The sequence below is a fragment of the Erythranthe guttata genome, chromosome 10 (genome assembly GCF_056151865.1).
Source record: "Erythranthe guttata isolate IM_541 chromosome 10, IM_541, whole genome shotgun sequence".
In the NCBI taxonomy this organism is placed as follows: Eukaryota; Viridiplantae; Streptophyta; class Magnoliopsida; order Lamiales; family Phrymaceae; genus Erythranthe; species Erythranthe guttata.
The window spans coordinates 18,091,594-18,115,515 of NC_142542.1; the positions used below are offsets into that span (position 1 = coordinate 18,091,594).

The 23,922-nt window shown below is 35.0% G+C and overlaps 4 protein-coding genes across 13 annotated transcripts; 1 reads left to right on the forward strand and 3 right to left on the reverse strand.

Annotated features, from left to right (window-relative positions):
* Window positions 1-1,502: 1,502 nt before the first annotated feature.
* LOC105965831 (SKP1-like protein 14) lies at window positions 1,503-1,892 on the reverse strand. The gene has a single exon (XM_012990381.2). The coding sequence runs from the start codon at window positions 1,890-1,892 to the stop codon at window positions 1,503-1,505; it is 390 nt and encodes a 129-aa protein (XP_012845835.2).
* A 7,212-nt stretch (window positions 1,893-9,104) lies between these two features.
* Window positions 9,105-14,643, reverse strand: LOC105965841 (cell division control protein 48 homolog C). The gene is made up of 10 exons (XM_012990390.2): window positions 13,624-14,643; window positions 12,698-13,317; window positions 12,020-12,172; window positions 11,478-11,594; window positions 11,243-11,347; window positions 10,552-10,617; window positions 10,412-10,476; window positions 10,114-10,309; window positions 9,394-9,561; window positions 9,105-9,303 (listed from the first exon to the last, which is right to left on the reverse strand). Exons 1-10 carry the CDS (start codon window positions 14,555-14,557, stop codon window positions 9,256-9,258), a joined length of 2,472 nt encoding a protein of 823 aa, XP_012845844.2. The 5' UTR covers window positions 14,558-14,643; the 3' UTR covers window positions 9,105-9,255.
* Window positions 14,644-14,720: 77 nt separating this feature from the next.
* Window positions 14,721-17,814, reverse strand: LOC148767733 (uncharacterized). 10 transcript variants are annotated; one of them, XR_016034018.1, is made up of 6 exons: window positions 17,527-17,813; window positions 17,305-17,386; window positions 16,682-16,868; window positions 15,961-16,033; window positions 15,183-15,399; window positions 14,733-15,056 (listed from the first exon to the last, which is right to left on the reverse strand). XR_016034018.1 is itself a non-coding variant. In XM_088824572.1 (5 exons), the coding sequence occupies exons 2-5, from the start codon at window positions 17,360-17,362 to the stop codon at window positions 14,922-14,924; spliced, it is 360 nt and encodes a 119-aa protein (XP_088680698.1). In that variant the 5' UTR covers window positions 17,363-17,386; window positions 17,527-17,814; the 3' UTR covers window positions 14,721-14,921. The 10 variants fall into 10 exon arrangements, 1 of the variants encoding a protein (XP_088680698.1); XR_016034016.1 differs by having other exon boundaries at window positions 14,734-15,056; window positions 15,961-16,062; window positions 17,527-17,811; XR_016034017.1 differs by having other exon boundaries at window positions 14,735-15,056; window positions 15,961-16,062; window positions 16,775-16,868; window positions 17,527-17,811.
* A 1,098-nt stretch (window positions 17,815-18,912) lies between these two features.
* Window positions 18,913-23,873, forward strand: EGY1 (Peptidase M50 family protein). The gene is made up of 10 exons (XM_012990393.2): window positions 18,913-19,421; window positions 19,774-20,238; window positions 20,323-20,463; window positions 21,286-21,387; window positions 21,938-22,149; window positions 22,372-22,422; window positions 22,535-22,604; window positions 23,215-23,283; window positions 23,379-23,429; window positions 23,514-23,873. Exons 1-10 carry the CDS (start codon window positions 19,092-19,094, stop codon window positions 23,670-23,672), a joined length of 1,650 nt encoding a protein of 549 aa, XP_012845847.2. The 5' UTR covers window positions 18,913-19,091; the 3' UTR covers window positions 23,673-23,873.
* Window positions 23,874-23,922: the final 49 nt, after the last annotated feature.

Genomic DNA, 23,922 nt, shown 5'->3' on the forward strand with positions numbered 1-23,922 from the left:
ACAAATTAGAACAATATATATATATGGATGTATCAATATACATATATACAAAAATCAGCCAAGAAACCTGGTACCAATGGTAGATGATGAAGCACACAGTGGTTAGAAGAACTGCACAAATTGGAATTCGCTTAAGGTCTCTTCGGACCATGGTCTGGAACCTGAATTTGGGTATGGACTCTTATGTGATTCCTTCAACAATTTAAGTGATTTAATCAAGCCACAGCCACGTATAAAAATATAGATAGGAACATTAAATCTGGAAATAGTTTTTTAATTGCAAATTATGTTATATTCTATTATGTATATCTTTATCGAAGAATTTCCATAATTATCATATATGGTCCTAACTTCCAAGTGCATATATATATAAACCATAACGTAAAACCTGATTTCGTCCAATCTCTCTCTCTCTCTCTCTCTCTCTCTCTCTCTCTCTCTCTCTCTCTCTCTCTCTCTCTCTCTCTCTCTCTCTCTCTCTCTCTCTCTCTCTCTCTCTCTCTCTCTCTCTCTCTCTCTCTCTCTCTCTCTCTCTCTCTCTCTCTCTCTCTCTCTCTCTCTCTCTCTCTCTCTCTCTCTCTCTCTCTCTCTCTCTCTCTCTCTCTCTCTCTCTCTCTCTCTCTCTCTCTCTCTCTCTCTCTCTCTCTCTCTCTCTCTCTCTCTCTCTCTCCCCCTCCCTCTCTCTCTCTCACACACACACACACAAGTAGCTTCAAGAATATATCATAACTGTGCAAAGGTGGCAGGCGCAAAGAGGGAGCAGCTCGGGGTGTAATAGGTTCTGCCATAAGCAGCACATGTGCCGCTGAGATAGTTACATTAACAGCCGCGCGCAGCCTCAACATGTAATGTACTATCTATCCTCTACAATTGTTAGCAAATTTAATTCAAAAATAATTAGCTTCCTAAGACAAAAGAAAAGTAGGTACTTTTCCTACTTTTCACATAGGAATACACATATATATATATATATATATATATATATATATATATATATATATATATATATATATATATATATATATATATAATATATATAAAATAGGTATTGTCTTGGAATGCATGCCGAGCTATATAAAGATTCAGAAGCTGAGAAAACCGAAGCAGGCTATCTTTTTCTCTTAACATCAAACATGTGGATAAATAAATATTGAAGCAACATATGAAAAATAAAGATAATACCTGAACATACAATGAAGAGTACGTCGCCCATAAATAACGTTGCAAAGGCAATTCCTGAAAAATAAACACGCAAAGAACCTTATCGAGTAGGGCTTTTCGTAACTTATTTTAACTTATTGAACCAAGGGGTAAAAGAAGCTGAACAACCATGAACCAAGGGGTAAGAAAAAAGAAGAAGCAAACACTTATAATAATTAATGTGATGAATTTATAAGCAAAACTCACTCCTGAAATCTCTAAGATTCAAATAAATCTCACTAAAATAAAAATCACCAGAGATCGATAAAACCCTAACTCTTGAATAATAATAACAAAAAATATCAATCAATGCCCTTGAAAGCCCACGGGTTCATTTGCCTGATCTCGTGTTCAGTATCGGGGCTCAAATCGTTTGTAAGGCCGAAAACTTCCCTAACCCAAGCCACGCTTTTACCCTCCATCGTATCAGCTATCTTCTGTTCTACCATTTCCCGTAACCCTGTTACGTTGAGGTAGGCGACGGCCGGAAGCAACTGTAACAGATCATGGATATCCTTGTCGGAAATAAATTCCTCGTCGGACTTGTCTTTCTCCTCGTTCCCGGCGCGTGTCTTCAGGTAGGTGGTCACCTCCGCCAGGGTTTCGCTGTCGATGTCTTCCATGGCGATGGATGTTGATTTCGAGATCTCAGAGCTTTCATCTAGATTTATTTTTTCGTTTTCCTTCGCCATCGGAAAGGAAAATATTGATTTGGGGATGGATGAAGAGAGAATAATATTACACTTTGATTTTCTATTTCTCAAACAAAATCAGGGTTCACTTAATTACTTGCCCACCAAGTTTTGAGAATAATTACACTTTGCCCTTAATACTTGTGACCTAAATTGATTTTGATCCTCAAAATTTTCTACTACCATTTTTCGGTCCCCAAACTTACCATATTTTTGCAAATTTGTCATGTTTTCAAATGTAGTTTGATGTATATGGGCTGAAAATATGATGAAGCTCAAATATTTTAATTATAATATGTGGGCCCAATTAATTATTAATTATAAGCCAAAGATTACATTTCAGGTCCATGATAAAATTCCGTATATAAATGGTTCAATTTTATTGAGAAAAGGTAATTATTTTTCGGTATAGGCATTAGAATATTTTTTTCTCGTATTCCTCTGATATTCTTCTCTTGGAATCCGGACAGACTTAAACATCAGAGGATTTTCGCCGGAAACAAGCTCCGACACCCTAATGTGGATCTCTCTTATGCAGGGAACGCCTTGTTTCGTCAAATTGAAGAAGATCATCACAAGATCATATTGGCTCTCGAATATTCGTTGTAAGTTTAAGAGTCAATTTAAGGTGATTCGAGTTAGCTTATTGTTGACCGCATCATAGTTGTTGAGTTTGGAATAGTCACGAGAACCTCACATGACGTCCATATGGCAACCTACTGTAACACCCGTCGGAAAAAAATATGTAATTATGTGTGAGTTTATAAATAGGCTTACTACTAGGCACCAATACATTTTATAGATCTTCGGGTTGGGCCCGTTATTGCTCGGATCTCAATGGGCTAATGATTGGGCTAACAGACCGTGTTGAAAGCCTGGGTGTTACACCTACAAATGAGCTATAGAAGTAGATATACATGTATAGTGATGGTGTACAATCTATACTCTCAAGACCTTGCTCAGAAGCCCTAATTCTTCATATATAACCGTTAAAAAACGCACCGACCGTCGGATCTTGCACCGGCGGCAATGAGGTGATGAACGGAAAATATAAAGATGTGAGAGATAGTTTTATGAGAGAGTGTGAAGTGTTGTATATTGATTATTTCATAACGTAGCCCTACTAGTGTTTAGTACATTGCTTTATACAAACAAAAAATCCCTTAAGAGGGTCTGAATTAGGTCCCATTATCTACTCTCCCTATTCGATGTTGAGGCTAGTGAAGCACCTCAATATGGAATATTAGGCGAACTGAATCAATCGCTTCTGCTCCTTCCTGTGAACGTGCGAATCTGCTACGTGGGGTTTAGCGAAGTGTCTCAGTGTGGAATATTAGGCGAATTGAATCAGTCGTTTCTGTTAGAGTAGGTGACCAACAAGCTAACTTGTGGCTGTGGTCCTTCATTTATTCTTGTAATAAATAATCATTTTTCGTATTAATGATAAAACATCTTTTGGCATTCTATAGTTGGTTCATGGATTTCAAAAATAAGGAAAATGAAAATGTAAAGGAAAAGGAAATCAAAGACTTTTGAAATCCTAACTTTGTTTGGTTCCTAAGTAAAATGGCGATGAAAACGGCTTTGTGGAAATTTATTTTCCTAACTTTTGTTTTGGTTTCTAGGAACAAAAAGTGAAAATAACATTGAATTATTAAATAGAGTAATTTTATTTTCTATCAAAGAAGTACAATGTACTAAAAAAAACTGTTATGCTAAAAAAACTGTTATGGTTAAAAAAGAAAAAAACTGTGAATATGCATCTAATTTAATAATTTATTGTTATGATGTGTGTGAGAGAGAAGAAGAAGAAGAGAGAGGAAAGGAAAAGAAAGAAAGAGACGAGAGAGAAGAGATAGAGAGGAGAGAGAGAAGGGGGAGAGAAGCACGCTGAAAGAGAGGAGAGAAGAGATTGAAAAATAAATGACGGATATTAATTAGTCCCACATTATGAAAGAGAGTGCATCATATTGTTGAGTGTAACTCATTAGCCCCACCTTATGATGATCACAAATAAATGATTATTTATTGCTAAATATTGAATATTTTATCCAAGCCAAAATCCCATTATTAATTCGAGATTTATTATAGAACAAAACGCACTTTGCTCCCTGCAAATTTTCAATTTTTCTACTTTCCCCCTGTAGATTAAAAAATGAGACTTCCCCCTTTCAAAATTTTATCCCAGTTGCACTTTGCCCCAAATTATAATTTTCGATGTATTTTTCGTCTGATTTGCCATTTATTCTTCCACTTCAAGGGCATCTGAGTCATTTTATTATTCCCCTTCAAATCATAATATTCTGATATTTTCTAATACACATAAAATACAATCCATTTCACTCATTTCAGAAGAAAAAAATTATGAACTTCTTTCTTCAATTTATGGATGGTGATCCGTCCATGGAATGACGCAAATGCTCTTCAATTGAACGGATGCATTGCAATTCCGGTGAAACATAAGCTTATAATTGTAATTTGGGAAAACTACAATAGGAACAATATTTTGAAGGGGAGAATCTCTTTATTTTTTTTTTAATTTGTAGGGGTGAAAGTGGAAAAATTGAGAAATTTCCGTGGGTGAAGTGCATTTTGTCGTTTATAATATACTTTCTTTTTTGGAAACTACAGTTTTTATCCCTTAGGTTTGCACCAATTTCATATTTTGGTCCCTTATGTTTCAAAAATTCAACATTTTATCCTTCCAGTCATTTTTTCGTTAATACTAACGGAATGAAGCGTGTGCCGGTGACTGCCTTAACTGACGAACTAACGGTAAATTAACATAAATGACCAAAAGTGTTAAATTAATGAAACGGTAAATTCTAGCGCTAGCTGAAGGTGGTTACCGCACCTCAAGATGTGACTAGCTAGGGTTGCATGTTGAACTATTCAATGGGCGATATATGTATGTAACTTGTAAGTATAAGCTATGGTTTTTGACACAAAAAGTAAGCATGAATAAGACCTTCTTAATTAGTTCCTACATGAAAGAAGAAACTAGAAACGACAGCAAGGATATTTTTGACAGCATGGTGTCACGAAAAAACAAAAATAAATAAATGTTGTGTTTTTAATTAATATCCATTGAGAAAGAAAAGAGAGAAACATGTGAGTTTCATTCATCTTTCGGTACGGGTGATTTAAGAAATGTTGGGGAAGGCATGTCACCCTATAACTTTATGTTGTCTCCACTACTAGTTAAAAGTAATAGTTATTTAGAACTCTATCGGAATAACGTATCCAATGCATTATCCCATTAGAATTTCTAACTACGTTTCAGGGGTGAGTGTAATTATCGATACCATAGAGACCTCAAAGTTATTAAGCATACCTCAAGTGTGTGGTTGTAATTGACCCTAATATTTTTGAAGGATGCAAACTACCAAAATGCTATATTTTAAGGGTGCAAAGTGGAATAAGTCAATTCAAAAGTGTTTTTTTTCTTGGGTCCATTAGATATAACCCCCTGAGAATTTCAAAAAATAGGGATAAATTCAATCTTATATTTTTCATTTGAGAGAAACCCACATTTTTTATAATACAAAAAATGCCCTGAATAAAATTCCACAAATCACGTTACATTACCTTTTGAAAATTAGAAGAAATCACTCCCTATAATATCGTCAAAACAACTACCCATTAATCCACTACCCCCATTCTACAGACGGCAACAGAGATCCAGAAATCCTCTATAAACCAGATGCCGAAATCCAGCAATCACCTCCGCCACCACCTTCGCCTCCAAGATCATCACCTCCACCTAGACCTCGACCGGCACCACCTCCGCCTCCGAGGGTGCGACACTCGATTTAGGAGTGAAGCCAAGTAACTTAAATGCACAATGTCGTTGTTATCGTCATTGGCCACCGGCGGCGCCGCCATCACTTCTCAGATATAGGGTTTTGATGATTTTTCGGCACATAGTCGATGAACGAGATTCATAGTCGAATTAGATCTATGGGATAGTATATTAAATGATATGGGATAGTCTATCAATATTAAAACATAAATCCGCCGCCATGATCTAGGATTTTGTTGATTCTTCTGCCCAATAGTCAAATAACTAAATCCATAGTCGAATTAGATGTATGGGATAGTCTATTATATGATATGAGATAGTTTATTAATTTTAAAACACAAATCCGTCGCCGTCACTTCTCAAATCTATGGTTTTGATGATTCTTCGGCCCATAGTCGATTAACGAGATCCATAGTCGAATTATATCAGTTGGATAGTCTATTAAATGATATGGGATAGTCTATTAATATTAAAACACAAATGAACATTGATAGTCTATTAATTTTGGCATTGATAGTGTATTAATATGGCATGGTCTATTAATATTAAAATACAAATGAACATTGATGTTACTGTTGTAAAACATATGAATACTCTTGATAAAAAAATATCTAGTAAATATAAAGCAAGCATATAGTTGATTAATTATTTGGGCTTTTTTTTCAAGTTGATGACACTTAGTTTATTACTCCCTCCGTTCCTAAATAGGTGTCGTTTTTCACTTCGGCACAAATCTTAAGAATCTCAATAAATATGTCTTGATTTTAGGAAAATAGATATTGATAGACCAAAATACCCTTGTTTATTAATTAATGCAGGAAGAGTGTTATATAATTAATAAGGGTAAAATTGAAAAATAAGCAATTAATGCATCATTGGAATTGTAAAGTGACAGATAATGTGGAACAAAAAAAATTCTCAAAAGAGACAGATATTATGGAATAGAGGGAGTAATATTAAAGCACAAGTAAAATATGTAATAGTTTATTAATTTAACACTGATAGTCGATTAATACAGATGTAATTCGACTATGCATCTCGTTAATCAACTATGGGCCGAAGAATTATCAAAACCCTAGATTTGAGTAATCCTAGATTTGAGTAACCCTAGATTGGAGCAATGACGGCGGCGGCCAACGACGATATCACTCCTAAATTTATTGTTATGACCTTGGAGGCGGGAGCGGCGGAGGTCCTGGTCGATTTTGGCGGTCTTGGAGGTGGAGGTGGTCGGATGTGGTGGTGGTGGAGGACTAGGTGGTGGTGCAGGTTCTAGTGGCGGCGCAGGTGATGGTGGCGACTTTGGTGGTGACGGGAGAAGAGCCAGCGCCGATGATGGAGGAGGCGGAAACGGTTATTGGCGGCGACGCTGATGGAGGAGGCGACAACGGTGACGGAGATGGCGGCGGTCGGAGGTGGAAGCGGCGAACCCGGCGGCGGCACTCTTTCGCCTAAAAAACTAAATGGAGATATAGGGTTTTGTAGAGATAATAGATAAATTCTTCAAAGCCGATTGTACACGATTTGATAATAACGAAACCGCTAATATACTCACGTAATTTTATTCCGTAATTTTAGGCAACGTATCAGCAATCTCATATCACGTAGTTAAGGAAATAAATGCCGTTAAAAAATAAAACAGGGGTATTAAAGGGAAATTAAATAATATATTGTGCCAAGTTGGCATATTTAGGTTTATCTCAAAAAGGGAAAAATTAATTGGATCTAAGGATTATCCCTAATAAATCCTTTTTTTCTTTATTTTGTGCTTTTACAGGTGGCCTGTATTTTAAGAGGCCACGAGGAGGGTAGGAGTGGCCCTGGAAATATATTTAGAGAAGGGTATATAGGGTATATGTTGCCTAAGATCACACATCTTAATTAGGGCTTTCAATGGGGACCTAATTAATTATGTTTTGCAAACTTTTGACTCATTTCTAGTAGTTCAGCAGACCTAAGAAGCAAAACATGTCAAAATATTGCGAGAGGGTGTTTGGCTAAGCTTATAAGATGTTAAAAGGAGCTTATAAGATGTTTTAGAGCTTATAAGTTGTTCCAAAGTGTTTGGTAAATTTTTAATTAAGGATCTTAATTTTTTTGAAATAAGCTGTTGGAGGGTAAATAAGATCTTTTTAAATAAGTACCTCTATCCCACATTTTTATTTAAGATCTTATAATGAATAAAAATAGGAAATAAGCTCATTATCCAAACACTCTAAAAATTAATCTAAAAATAAGATGTAACAGCTTATCAGCTCTTAAAACATCTTATCAGACGTAAGAGATTATCAGCTGTTTAAAATAAGTTTAACCGAACACCCTCTAATTCGATAATTATTATTTTATTGAATTAATAGAATTTTGTTATTGTCAACCGTATTAATTTATGGAAGTTTAACTCCCCTATGTGAAAATAATCCGAACTATTAAATTATATTACCATATAAGAAAATTATTTGAATCGTCAAAATTATTTGATGCATTAAAGTTCAATTAATTGTAGCCTTGCATTTAAGGTAACGTATAGTATAGTACTATAGTTTGATTGAACATAAAGAAACCAAATGTTCATATAATAAATAATAATACCAGCAAATTGCGCTTCGCACCCTCAAAATAAAAATTTTTTTGCACTTTCTCATAAATGTGTATTAGACAAGACTTAGGCTAGAAATACACATTTGGGGTAAAATGCATCGAGTTGTATATTTCGAAGGGGGCAGTCTCATTTTTATATTTTGAGGGGGAAAGTGAAAAAAAGGATTCTTTGAGGGGGTGAAGTACAATTTGCCCTAATAATAAATATTGCAAATTGCACATCACCCCCTCAAATTTTTCAAAAGTGAATATTCCCCTTAAAAATGTTATTCTTGTTGCACATTGCTCCGATAGCAAAATTCTGAGGAATTATTCATCGGAACTGAGTATTCTTGTTGCACGTTGCCCTATTATATGTTACTTTTGTTTCACGGTACCCCTTAAAAATATTATCTTTTTGCACATTGCCCACTTAAAATTTTGTTTTTGTTGCACAATGCCAACAAAAAATTGGTTTTTTGGCAAAGTACAACCAAAATAATATTTAAAAAGGGAGACTGTTCCTTTTTTTTTAGAGGGGTAAAGTGCAAATATGGAAAATTTGCCCTAATAAATAAAGCTTATGTTGTAATGAATCTAAAGATGGACTGATATTCATTGAACACGTAGAGACTGTATATTTATAACCGAAAGATACACTCAGATAATTGATTGAATTTAAGGCAAGAAAATCCAATTTTGAAACTTAAACATAGGCAAGTAGGGGCTCATTACCATTTATTTGCATTTACTTTGTAATACTTGATTGTGATTGTTAATTGCTATCAAGGAGTCTTTTACAATTAGCTGAAATTAAAGTATTAAACTAAGAATTTTTATTTTTTTTTGTGCTTATCTAGAACTCTATAGCTATTAACAATTTAACTGTATAATTAACTCATATAAGGGGGGGGGGGGGGGGAAAAAACAAAAAAAACAAAAAAAAAAAAAAAGACAAAATCATTTTGAGCATAAACTCTGCTCTCAAGCACCTTTGAATCTTTCAGACAAAAGATTGTAGTGTTGTCTTTCCTGCACCCCAAAGAAAAATGAGCATTGGTCAAGAGAGAGAGAGAGCAAAACCGAAGCAATGGGCGAGTAAGAATGCAGTGTGAACTGTACCTTGTACGAAACAGAGGGAGGAGGGATATTCTCCAATGTTCTCTTGAAATATTCGTTTTTTATGGTGATCGGAGGTAAGTCGGAGTTTCTGCATGGTGTTTTCTGTTTCTCTCTCTCTTCAAGAAGTTTCACTCTCTCGTCAGCAGCAAGCTTGGCAACTTCATTAATCTAACATTGTTGAATAAAATGCGCCTCATTATCAGGAAACCTTAATTCTTACGACAACTGACCATGGCAATTCTCACTAGACAGGAAATAATTATACCTAATCCATTCTGCAAAGGATGTCTTGAGTGCTTTTTTTTTCTTTTTCTTTTTTTATAGTAAACTACTTTTGTCCTTCGCAATAAAGAGAAATAGTATTTAGTCCTCGAAGTTGTCCTATTTTCAATTAAATAGACTAATATAGAGGACCAAAACTACAATCTTCCCTTCAAAATAACACTAGTGACTTATTACATCCTTCATTTTTAAGTAAAAGCAAGTTCATTTTGCCACAAAACAGTCACCTAATTTACAGGCTGTAATTCCATACATGGCAGTATCTCACAAGATAATCGTTCTATTTTCAAACCGACAATAATAAGTGTAATTTGCTTATTTCCTGAAAGATTTTGAAAAAAAAAATTGATTTTTGCCAAGCTCTAAACAAAATTCAGAAGGGTTGTTCTTTACAGAGCCGAGAAAAAAAAAAAGCCAAAGGCAAAAGGAGAGAAATACCAGATTAGCGAGATCAGCACCATTGAAATGTTCACACGCGTTCCCAATAGCCAGCAGGTCCACATCATCATCTATTGGCATCTTTCGAGCAAGGGCTTTCAAAATCATTACGCGTTCATCTGGAGTAGGCAGAGGAACATACATAAGCTTTCCAAATCTTCCGGGCCGAAGCAGAGCAGGATCCATGACATCAGGCCTGTCAGTATGTCAGCAAGATAAGACGCAGTCAAAATAAATTATATATATTTCAACGGAGAAATATTCTATAGTCCTCAACCATGGAAATGTTCGTATTTACCTATTTGTAGCCCCAATTACATAAACACCCCGTCTTTGTTCTGCACCGTCTAGCTCTACTAAAAGCTGCAATGGCAGATATAGTCGAGTAAGAATACATTTTTAAACAAATATCATTAAGAAAGTGTTGTTTTAGCCAACCTGGTTCAAGGTCCGCTCAACAACCCACCCCCCTTCTGTACCACGTTTTGTAGTCAACGCATCCACCTAATAGAAACATTATATACATATATAAACTTTACAAGAGAGAAACAATCAAGTAGGCAAACAATTGTAGCTTAGAAAAACAAAACGCCGTGAGAAAAATCGTAGCATTTAGAATATTTAGGCTGGAATAAGAAGAAAAAAATCTTTCTTAGTTAACAATTCAGGGATGTTTTAAGTTTCTCTATCAACCAGGGTTCTTGAAATCAGTTTTCAAAATTTCACTCGAGATCCCCCTTTCTTGAAATCAGGGTAGAAGAATTCATCAGTTGCAGGTTGTGCAATTTTCAAACATGAGAGATTCTAGGAGGGCTTTGGAGAGATTGAGGTTTACAATTCACTTTGGGACATTGTTAAGTTTTATCTTGTCTTAATATTCTCGTTCCACAAGTTATTCATCGGAAAATCTTTACATTGGAAAATCATTCAAGCTATTCATTGGAAAATATTTACATTCACTTCGAAAGACTATCCCTGCATCAATTTGGTATTAAAGGCGAGGTTATGATGAATAGAAATTGCATGAACATATTGAATGGTACCTATTACACTACAAAAACATAAGAGCAACATAACGCACAAGTCAACACCGAACGCAAGAAACAGTAAGAAGGGAAACAAAGGGTACCTCATCGAAGAAAAGGATGCATGGAGAACATATTCTTGCACGACTGAATATTGTCCGCACTGCCAACTCAGTTTCACCAACATATTTGTTCAGGAGCTCAGGGCCCTTGATGTACAAGAAAAGTAATAGAGTATGAAATCAATGCATCTTCACTTTCCCAAACTAGATTCCCAAAACTAGATAGTGGTTAAAAAAAAAGGAAAAAAAAAAAAGAACAGAAAACCTAAAGGAAAACCTGGATATGTATGAAATTAGCTCCTGCTTCATTAGCAACGGCTTTGGCAATCAATGTCTTTCCGCAACCTGGAGGCCCATAGAGCAAAAATCCCGTCGCCAAGTTCATCCCAATATCCTACAAACACAGAAATTAATGAGCAGCTCCAAACACCTGAAAGTCACTTTTATTTTTATCAATAAAAATAATGAAATTAATGAGCAGCTCCAAACACCTGAAAGTCACTTTTATTTTTATCAATAAAAATAATGAAATTAATGAAAGGACATCAATTAGGAAAATATTATGGCAGCCTTTTGTGGGGGATAAATAAGCTTATTTTTTTTACAGAAATAGAGACTAAATGAATTCAAGATTCGTACAATTCTATTTCAGTTTGATAGAATAGCACAAATATGAGACTGTTACCAGAAAATTGAATACAGAAAATTTAGTTGCAAATTGAGAAACTCAAATTTAAGCAGAAAGCAAAAGAGTCTAGTTTTATTCCAAAAAAAAAAACTCTAGGTCAGCTCAATAAATTACACAATTGGAAAACTTACATCATAAACTTCAGGATACTTTATACGTCTGACTATCGAGCGGTTAAACTCCTGTCTGAGAGAACTATAACCTCCAATATCATCCCACTTCACATTTGGTATAGCAGAAAATCCTTCTCTTCTAGAAGAAGGTTGAACCAGCTTAACAACTTCCTGCCATCAGTGGGATGAAAAGATAATATGCATCAGAATATCAATTAAAAGTAACTTTGGTTCTATTATGTTGATTGGTAAACAAAGTGGAGAATATACTACCATTATCATTTACATATAGATGTTGAAAAGTCATAAATGTTACGGTAACTGTTTTTTGTCTGCTTCACATGGATAGGTGAAGTTGACTAGTGGCTTACTCGTTTTGCAGAATCAAATTGGTGCATATTTATACAAAAATTCTATCTACAACATGCCACAGGTCACATAGGAATGCATGGCATAACAGGGTATAGGTTTACAATAAATTATGTATTTAGCTACGTTTTCTATGAAAAACACCGTATTGGTAGATGAAGCGTGTAGTGACAGATCAAGCAAAAAAAATCAGCATTTCTCTCTTTTAAATGTTTCGTTACTTTTCTAAGAAGCGGAGAGATCAAAAGAATAAGAGGGGCTCAGAATAAGCATGCAAAAATACCAAATCACCATCTACCAGTTTGCAGCCTATAATCGACAAATTACCTCAAAGTCATTCATGGTTATGCTGAGTTCCTTCATTTCTTCATCTGAAAATAGCTGCTTCCACCAATCGTCACAATCATCCCTGTTTGTCGGTTTTTTGGAAAACTCCACCTTTCTTTCGTTTATGATTCTATTTAATGCAAGGTAAACAGCCTCGTTGACTAGTGCTTTCAGATCTGCTCCAACAAACCCTGGAGTAGACCTAGCTAATTTCCCAACATCAAAATCACCCTCAAGTTTCAAATTGTGTGTTAGCACAGACAGTATTTCAACCCGAGCAGATTCATCCGGAACACCTAAAAGAAATTCACGATCAAATCGTCCAGGCCTCCTCAAGGCAGAATCAACAGCATCAGGTCTATTGGTTGCTCCAATTACAAGAACGTGGCCAGGTTGTCTTGAACCAGAAATTTCAGAATCTGCATCGTCATCAAAATGTTTTACGAGACTGTTTGATTGATCCATGCATGTCATCAACTGTGTCACAATACGTCGATCAGTTTCCCTCTGCAAATTTTCCCTTTTCGAAGCAATTGCATCAATTTCGTCGATGAACACAATAGATGGCGCTGTCCTCTGTGCTTTTGTGAACAAGTCTCGGATATTTTCTTCTGATGCACCTAGGATCAATGAAAAAGAAAGAGAAGATGAACCATATGGCTGAGCTTTAAGTTCTATAAAAACACAAACCTAAAAGTAATCTATGGTATGATGATGGGGTTTTCAGTTGACAAGTAGACTTCAGTAAACTAGAGAGTTGGTAAAATTTGTTACTTTCAGATCATTTTATGAAAATAATTGCACAAAAAAACGACGATCAATCAACCATACATGTATATCAGTGACATCAAGATCCTAATGTATTCCAAATCACAATCAGCAATTCGCCTTTTCGCAGAATTAAGATTCCAAATCGAATGTAGTACCTGAAACTCCAGAGACCAATTCAGTACCGGAAATTTGGTAAAACGGAAGTCCAGTCTCATTGGCAATGGCCCGAGCCAACGTGGTCTTCCCACATCCAGGTGGCCCGTGGAACAAAATCCCTGCCATGGGGCCCCCGCCGAGGTAGCGCAGTACATTCAGATGATACAACGGCACAATCACCTCCGTTTTCAACTTCTCAATCACTCCACGCATTCCCCCTAAATCCTTAAACATTATCCCTTTATTCTTATCACCATTATCATTCTTACTAATCTTACTCGGAACATCACCCAATTTAACCAAGTTGACATTTTTCACAGCTGCGTTATCCACAATCTTCAATTCTACATCTTCCTTAACCTTCTTCCCCTCCCCCAATTTCTCGGCTTTTCTGCGCAAATTTTCCCTCACCGTCAACTTCATCAAGTCAAACTCTGGCTCGAACTTCTCCCCATAGATGGCGTCTGCTGAAGATGTAGACACCTTCTCATCGGAGGAACCCTCCTCTTCCTCCAAGGAACTAGCGGATGCCACCACAGAAGAAGATGAGCCGCCGCCGCTGCTGCTATTGTTCAAAACATCGCCGCTCTTACTCCTCTTCATCAAGTGCTGAGCTTCGATAAGCCCTAACCTTTCCTCTTTCTCGTCGGTTCTCCTCCGTTTCCTTGTATTTGTAATTGGAGTATCGCCGTCGTCGTTGGAATCATCAACGGCGTTGTCTATCCTGCTGCTTATGGACTGAAAAATTGATTCCACCCGTCTGGTGAAGGGCTGCCGTTTCTGACGCACGTATTCAACGTATCTGGAACGGAGGTGTTCCACCAATTGTTCGACTGTTGCGTTGCTCTTCGAGGCTGACTTGATACGGCTGCGGAGGACACGATCGGAAATCGACCGGTTTGCTCCGCCGCCACCGCCGCATTTTCTTCCCATCGCCGGTAGTTACTAGAACAGAACGGATGTGTGATTAGAACTAGGGTTCCGTTTCAAATTGAAAACTTTTTATAAGCGTCCTTTATAATTATACTAGTAATACACCCGTGCGATGCACGGTAAATACATATTTCAAAGTTTTTCAGTTGAAAATACATATTATTTATTGATAACCGAATATTAAAGAAAATGAACCATATATCTGTACATATTGTTTTAATCACTAAGAGCAATCAATAAATTTTAAAATAAATCGTGTGCTCGTTCAAATTTTGTAAAACTTTACAATAACTATTATAAGTCTAAATTTAAGTCCAAGGGGAATGAATAAAATTGGAGACCTAAAGTGTTCTATGAGGTAAGCCTAAAAATACAACATAAGCACCCCTAACAACTTGTAAGTCCTCCCAAGGTAAGCTCTCGGAGACCGAAATGCTCTCCATCTTGAATGTAATCGGATTCCCTCTTGATCTTCTTCATTATCTCCTAAAATCTCTCCCTGCAAAATAAGTTCAAAGGTTCATTCAATCACAAAATAATCTATCCATTATTAATTGAGATGAAACACCATTTGCCATTTGTAATTATAGAAATGAATATGAATTCTCAAAAATAAAGAATGTACCTTGTTTGTTTGTTCTCTTACAATTAAGAGCATGTGCTATTCTGAATGTACCTTGTTTGTTTGTTCTCTTACAATTAAGAGCATGTGCTATTCTGTTTTGAAACATCTTGTACATCTATACATACTGGTCAAACACTGCCCCATAACAACATAATCTAGTTGGTCTATAGGCAGATGAGGGGCCCAGCCTAACCGTCCGCCCTCATCGGGAGTTTTCCTTAAAAAATCAAAAAAAAACCTTAAGCTGGTAGATCGTCAAAGAAATAAGATAATGTACCGTAACACTTGGATTCTTCTTACGTAACTGAAACAATTTTTTCTCAAGTTTTATTGGGTAATGGTACCAAACGGCAAACTCAGTTATAGTTGATCTGAAAACAATTTTAAATAATAAATATTTTGCCCATAAGTAATTTACGATTCAACGACTATTGCCGACTAAGCAAAATGCATGAAATATTAATGACATCTCAATTCTTCAATAGCCAAATGAATCATATTAAAGTTGCATAGTTTCTTTTTAAACATAACTAATCAGAACATAATTACTGTAACAGTTAGTTTCTTGCCACTCAAGCTCCATTAATTAGCATAGGACACTCGTTTACTCTTTTAAGTATTTTTGTGTCATTGTCATATAAAAAAACATTAATGTAAAGTCAAATTTCCAAAAAATAGTAGAGGTGCAAGAATTGTGACTTACAGTAGTGCGTGAACCCAAAGTTGAGAAAACGAAACATAAACTTGGAGAAGATCAAATGCTGATAACTTTCTTTACCTGACATTTTAATATGTCCTTGTAAATTGTCTTCTGCTCTTGGGGCAACCTCAACATTTCCTCGGCAAAAATTCTGGTTCAAGTGATCCTTGAAGTTGTTAACTATGGCATGGCTTTAGAGTAATGACAGTATAAATCAGCTCCCACCATTTGAGCAGTTGGCATCATGACAAAAGCATGAATCTTTTGAGCAGTTGTATGTGTATACATTGCTTAATATAAAACTGAAACATCAAATAATAAAATTTGGACAACATTATAGAGCATAACAATCCGCTATCTGTTTCATTGTTTCATATAGAATAGCTATAGATAAAATCCCAAAGGATAAATCTTTAACTTCAAGAAATAAGTATGAACAACAATAAATAAAGCCCAACGTGAGTTTAATAGATTAAAAAAAAAATCAAAGACCCACATAAACATAAAAATCCACACTTTTCATAAGTTAAAAATAAGGTCCTTCTGCACAAAATGAAACTACATACATTCCCATTTCTCTCAAAATATTTTAATTTCAGATATTAAAACATATTAACACACATATATAGCAAAGGGACAAACAATACAACGAAATCATTGCATAGATGATTGGAGTTCCAGGGCATATTGTGATCATAAGTGTTTCCTAGACGGTAGAAACCTCCTAATTTATTCATAGTTTTAATAAAAGGCAAATAAAGCAAGAAACTGTAAAAAATAGTAATGTTGAAAGAAAAACCTTCTATCAGATCTCAAGATGGAGTGATATTATAAACCAATTCCGATAATCACCGTCAAAAGAATTTTGTGCTATGCCAGCAGGGGATTTCACCTTGGGATTTGATGAAATGATGTTGTCGTTATTGCCAGCCGATCTCCTTGCCCAAAGTTCAAATTATAAGCAAAATGGTGGTCTAGTGAGGTCCCTGGAAAAAATACAAAGAATTATACTCTCTGTACTAAATCCGGACCAATCTATACACTCATTTTTTGTAAGTACCATATATCATATATATGATAAAGAATTATACCCTATTACATATAATTGGAATTCACTCTATTTGTGACATATTAGGGACCATGAAACAGTATATATATATATATATATATATATATATATATATATATATATATATATATATATATATATATATATATATATATATATATATATATATATATATATATATATATATATATATATAAACTATAAGAAAATATTAATATATAACTCCACATATTGAGTAAAACAATAGTATATCAGAGATTTGAGAAATAGCTCACCATTGTCGCCTGAAAAGAGAGAAAAATATTTAATAAAAAAAAAGAAAAAAAACCAGAGAAACTTGAAAAAAGATGTACCAGAAACCGCAACTCCATCGTCATCATCATCCATGTCCCAGAAATTTAATAACATCATATAAAATTACTATCGATGCAAACCCTAATTAGAAAAATGAAAAAACATCACATAAAATTACTAACAAAGCGAATCCTAATTAGAAAAAGGAAAAAATCAAAAGCGTTTCGACAACTCCAACTGCTCAAATTATAAGCAAGAACTCTTCAAATTTAAATACATACCGTATAAGCAAGAAATCCTCAAATTCCGGCCAAACGCATACAGTCCAAACTCCTTAAATTTTCTCAATTCCCTCGATCGACCAAGTTCCTAGCATCCGATACAATCACATTCCTTCGAATTGAGTAGTTATAAAGATTTACAACTTCAATTTTCTGGGAATCAATATTTTTGTAAAGATTCGTGAAGATTTATGTTTGCAATTCTTTCCAGCGAACACAAATTATGTTGCAGTTTTTTTTTTGATAGGAAAAATTATGTTGCAGTTGGGGAGATAGTTTTTGCGGCAGTTAATGTAGACAGGGACGTGTTTTATTTATTCTAAATTAGCCCTAGAACTATCAAAGAATTATAAAAAGTGCCCTAGGGTTTGGAAACCCTAAAATGCCACGTGTCAGCAAATGATGCAAGGGATTGTCTTTTTATATATATATAGATATGGGACAAATTACGATTACCCCCTTGAATAAGGTATAATTACCAAAAAAATCTCCTCTGTTTGTATAATTCATCTACCTTTTAATTATGTATTTGTCTTTTGCATCTATCCTTATAATGCGAAATTCATCTAGGGGTGTTCATTCGGTCGGTATACCTATCGAATCAAACCCAACAAAAATCAGTACATGCCGATTACCGAACCATTAATTGGTGTGGTACTCGGTTTTATTTTATTTTATAATATTAGTATTTAAACTTAAATTAATTAAAAGAATTTTTAAAAAAAAATCAAAAAAATAATATTTTTAATAAAATTTTGGTAATTTGATTATTTATCGAACCAAACGCTAAACGGTATGAAATTTTGGCGTACCGCAATTTCTGTACAATTTTACAGAATGAGTGCACCTAAATTTATCAAATAAAGGATGTTTTCGTAAGATAATGCATAGTTGAGGGGTGCTTGTAATTATGCAAATAGGAGAGTTTTTTTTCGTAATTTGACATTACCTGTGATCTTAGTTTGTTTTCTACATACCACTAAAACGACACTATTTTTTTCAATAATTAGAAATTTCACCTGTGCGATGAAGCATCGAGAGATACATATTTCTAATCAATATTTAATAACATATTTTTTTCCAATAAAAATATTTTGAAAGTATGAAAAAAATAATATCGTCATAAATAAAAACAAGAGTAAATTGCATGTACACTTCTGAGGTGTGCTAAAATAACTTTACGGGTCCCTATGATATTAGTTATTATAACCATAGCCCTGAGATAATTACCCTAGCCAAGAGTTCATATTTAAGAAGCTTGCATTTTACACATGTACATGTATGCATATGTCAAGAAATATTTGTATTTATTTATAATTCAACAATAATAAAATTAAAAATAAATAAAAATAAAAATAAAGATAAAAAATAAGAAGGAAAAAGAAAAAAAGGTCAAAAAAAGAGAGTGATATTTTGAAAGGATGGAAAGAAGATATGCACTGTTCTCCCCTTCTACGATGATTCTCTCACAATCTATCTGAAAACAATACACACATTTTTAGATACCATATATATATACATATAGTTACTGTAAGTATCTGAGTTGAAGCTAAATTGACAGTGGAATGGGAACCCTATCCAATTTCAGTTTCATTTCAACCCTTCCAAATGGGTGTAATTTCAGAAGAAAAACTCAGATTAACAGCACCAAATGCTTCCTGTGCGGAGAATTTTCCTTGAAGAAGCGGCGGCGATTGTTTTTGAAGGGCGATTTTGGGAGGTTCAATTCTGTAATTAGGTCGTGTTACAATGGCGAAGACGATAGGAATGATGATGATATGAACAGCACCGGCGAAATTGATGGCAAAGAAAATTCAAATTTGGCTACGATGACGCAGGCTGAGAAGAATTCCGACGATAATGCCGATGATTCGCCGGCGTCGACATCTTCACGGGTCAGTTATCAATTTTATTTTTATGTTTGGGTATAAGTGTAATTTCAAATAAGTCGAATTCAAGTTTGAGCTGTTGGCTTTTGGGTTGAAGCTGTAGATTATCCTTGAAAAACTGTTCTGAAGCTCAATTTAAACATATCGAGCTTAATCCTGCGTATAGAGAAATATAATTGCGGCAGTTGATCGAAGAGTACTGTTTATCTGAATTCATTTAAATGTTATCATTAGATTATGGTTTGTAATTCCCTTTTGTGGTTAAAAAACCGAAAAAATAATTGAAACATGTCTCTAAAGAGTTCGGACGTTTGAGGTAAATCATGTCTCTAGTGACTAAATGTTCTGAATTCTTCAGCTACCGACAGTTCCACCGATTGGACCTGCGTATAGCAATTTCCAAGTCGATTCTTTTAAACTGATGGAATTGCTAGGCCCAGAAAGAGTGGACCCCGCCGATGTAAAGGTTATCAAGGACAAGCTTTTTGGCTACTCGACCTTTTGGGTAACTAGAGAGGAACCATTTGGTGATTTAGAAGAAGGCGTTCTATTTCTTGGCAATTTACGAGGAAAGAGGGAAGATGTGTTCGCTAAGCTTCAGCGCCAGTTAGCAGAAATTATGGGGAATAAATACAACCTATTCATGGTGGAAGAGCCTAATTCCGAAGGAGAAGACCCTCGAGGTGGGCCCCGTGTGAGCTTTGGCATGTTAAGGAAAGAGGTTTCGGAGCCAGGTCAAACGACCCTTTGGCAATATGTGATTGCCTTTCTGTTGTTTCTTCTTACTATCGGTTCGTCGGTGGAGCTTGGAATAGCATCACAGGTAATATGCTGTTCTAAGTGAGAAAATTCTGTTTCTTGATTAATGATCTATCTATACATATCAAAAGTGGTTTTTATGACGCAGATAAATAGACTTCCTCCAGAGGTAGTGAAATACTTCACAGATCCCAATGCTGTTGATCCACCGGATATGCAGCTCCTAGTTCCATTTGTGGACTCTGCTTTGCCTCTGGCTTATGGCGTTTTGGGGATTCAGATATTTCATGTAAGTAACGTTTTTCCCCTCCCTCACTAAGTGAATCTCCTTTGTGACAAATCATTTTTGTAAAGAGTCTCACCCCAAACCCAAACACCCCATCCTAAAGAACTAAAAATAAATAAACAAATATTAAGATATTTTCTTTGTTTTGAACTCATGAAGTTCTAATTTCAACAAATATCAGCCTAACTATCTACAAATACCATTTCATGTCAGTAATTAAAGGTGCATGATATAAGATATGCTTGCCTTATAATGTCGTGATGTCTCATATAACAGCTAAACTTCAAGGACTCATGGCTTTCCTCTAAATTTGCCTATCAGTATCATTTATCGATCCAGTTATAGTAATTAACTGACGGAAATTAATTAGCTGTTGTCAATCACATTGTTTTGCTTACTTTCCATTTATTTTGGATTTTAGCATTTTTAGATCTGTGGGTGTTCCAGATGTTTGACGTCACCACTGTTTGTGCATTTCACTAGTAACCAAATCACATTTTTGACATGTTTAGAGTTAGCACTTGCTATTATTTTTCAATATCAGGATGTGCAGTTTACTCTACTAACATAAACTATATATCTGCGAGTTTGCTAAAAATATTCAGAACTCGATCTTTTTCGAATCTGTCAAATGCCACTCATTTCGACGAAAAATGCCTCAAAAGTCTATGAAACTATGGTTCTTTAAGTGTTTTTTTCTAATAAGTGTTGCATCATACTTAGTATTTCCATTCTAAATTTAGTTTATGTCCATACATGGGGTCGTTCCAATGTTTTATCTTCTAGTTTGTATTTTAATTTCTACATGGAGTTCGTTTCCTACAGGAAGTTGGACATTTTCTTGCTGCTTTTCCACGGAAAGTGAAACTGAGTATTCCTTACTTCATTCCGAACATTACCCTTGGTAATTTTGGAGCAATCACTCAGGTAAAGAATATATGGATCTAACGTGCATAAATTGACATATAATTGTTTACTGTAGTTGGAGGTCATACTGGTTATTTATAACATCTAGTTCCTTCACATGAAGTTCCGGATTTTTTTTCCTGCTTCTTTTCGTTAGTCAGCTCACACGTGGACTTTGACTACAAATATCTTTCAATTGTGTTACGTTTTTCCATTTTTACTTTTTTGGGGTACATTGTTATTTTGAACTTGTGTTCCTATTTTGCTCCTTTGTTCAGTCAGCAATGGATCTATTAACATTTGAACTAATTTAACACGTTTTTGTTGGATACAATCTTCTTATGTCACCCGAGTATCAAGCTATCAGCAATGGAGTTCTTAATTTAGTTTCTGGATTAATTTATTTTCTTACGGTATCCATGTTTCCTAGTATAAGTATCACTTTTTTGCTGCATGTCTGAAGTCTTTTCATATTTTATTTTGCAAGTAGAAGTATCTTTGATGCTATTGTATCTAGCTCAAGATTGCAAGTGGCATTTAATGCTTATTTGTTGCGATTTTATTTCTGTAGTTCAAGTCTATTCTTCCTGATCGCAAAGCAAAGGTAGATATTTCGCTGGCCGGACCATTTGCAGGAGCTGCACTTTCTCTCTCTATGTTCACCGTTGGGCTGCTGCTTTCGACAAACCCTTCTGTGGCAGGGGATTTGGTTCAGGTTCCAAGCATTCTGTTTCAAGGTTCATTGCTCCTTGGCTTTATTAGCAGAGGTTTCCTAGGTTATACGTAAGTCCCTCTTTCACCTCCTTCACATATTTCGCCAATAAAAAAATATTAGTAAAACTAGAATGAGTCAGTATACTAGATAATATGACGCCCTAATAAATATGTCGAGGGTCATTTTCCTTCAAAATTAGAAAGTATAAGTGTTTCTTTTATGGGTGTCATTTTCCTTAATCTTTGTTGATTTAACAAATCGATTGCGACGTTTCTGATTTGTATCTGCAGGACTCTGCATGCAGCAACAGTTCCAATTCATCCTCTGGTGATTGCTGGCTGGTGATGTGTCTTCATGGAGTTGTTAATTTATTTTTTTATTTTTCTATTCTTTTATTATTATTATTATATTTTGTTTATTAACATACCAAAATGACGAGCTCTCTGTTTATAGGTGTGGGTTAACAACATCAGCTTTTAATCTGCTACCTATTGGATGTCTTGATGGTGGAAGAGCCATGCAGGTAGCTGCTTTTCTTGTTCACGATTTCCAAAAAAAAAATCTTATATACATTTTTTAAACAAATACATTACGTTGATGAATTGTGATCAGACTACATGGCTTCAGTTTATAAACTAAAGAAATGGATTTTGGTTATAAAATAATGCTGTCTCAGGGTTCTAGGATCAGCTTGTGTACTGACATATTCACTGGAAATGTCAATTTACCATATATTTCTACACTAATTTCTTGAATGTGACAATATTTAAATATAATTTTCTACGGGGCTGTATATATATATATATATATATATATATATATATATATATATATATATATATATATATACCTCTTGTCGACTCGCTTCCGAGAAAACTATACCAGTCCTTTATTAAACTAATTTCTAATTTCTCAGAGATCAGCTGTTCCTGAATGGTGCAAAGCCTATACAACTGTCGAAATTTATTGAATGCTTCTGATTATATACATAGTCGTTAACTTGACTGTTCACACATAATTGAAAACACTTTGAATCAAACTATGCACTGTTTTTATGCACCATTGAAGAGTAAAATGGGCTTTTTTATTTTGATCTATTTTGTGCCCGTTCTTGATAATTCCTTGTTTGTCAGGGGGCTTTCGGAAAAGGTGCACTAATCGCTTCTGGTTTGGCAACATACACATTGCTTGGTTTAGGATTGGTACGCTTTCGATTTTATTTTTTTTATTTTTTTAAATTATTATTGAGATACAATTTCCACCACTAATATAACACCTCTACTTTTATCCTCTTCAGCTAGGTGGACCTCTGTCACTTCCTTGGGGATTGTACGTGCTGATATGTCAGGTAATCGGAAAGTCGAAAACTCATTAGTATAACAAACTATTATTGCAATAAAAACAAATAATTAGAATGCAATAAAAAATGCAGAGGGATCCCGAGAAACCATGCTTGAACGATGTAACAGAGGTCGGAATTTGGCGTAAAGCGATTTTTGTGTCGGCACTTGTACTTGTAGTGATGACTCTTCTTCCAGTGTGGGATGAATTAGCCGAAGAGTTTGGTATAGGTCTCGTAACCTCGTTATGATTTTTTTTTTTTTTTTCAAAATTATGAATAAGGTGAAAAATAGCTATTTTCGTTTCCTTACAGCGATTATGGGTTGTAACCTGATTGGATTACCCTTAAAAATCCATGTACGATATACGTAATTGTACATACCAGCAAAATACGGTCTATTTTTGAAATACCCCGAAACATTCGAACGAAACAATATTAATTTCTTGGTTATCTCTATGTTCTTATTTAGTTATTTACCAAAAAAGAAAAAAAAAAATCC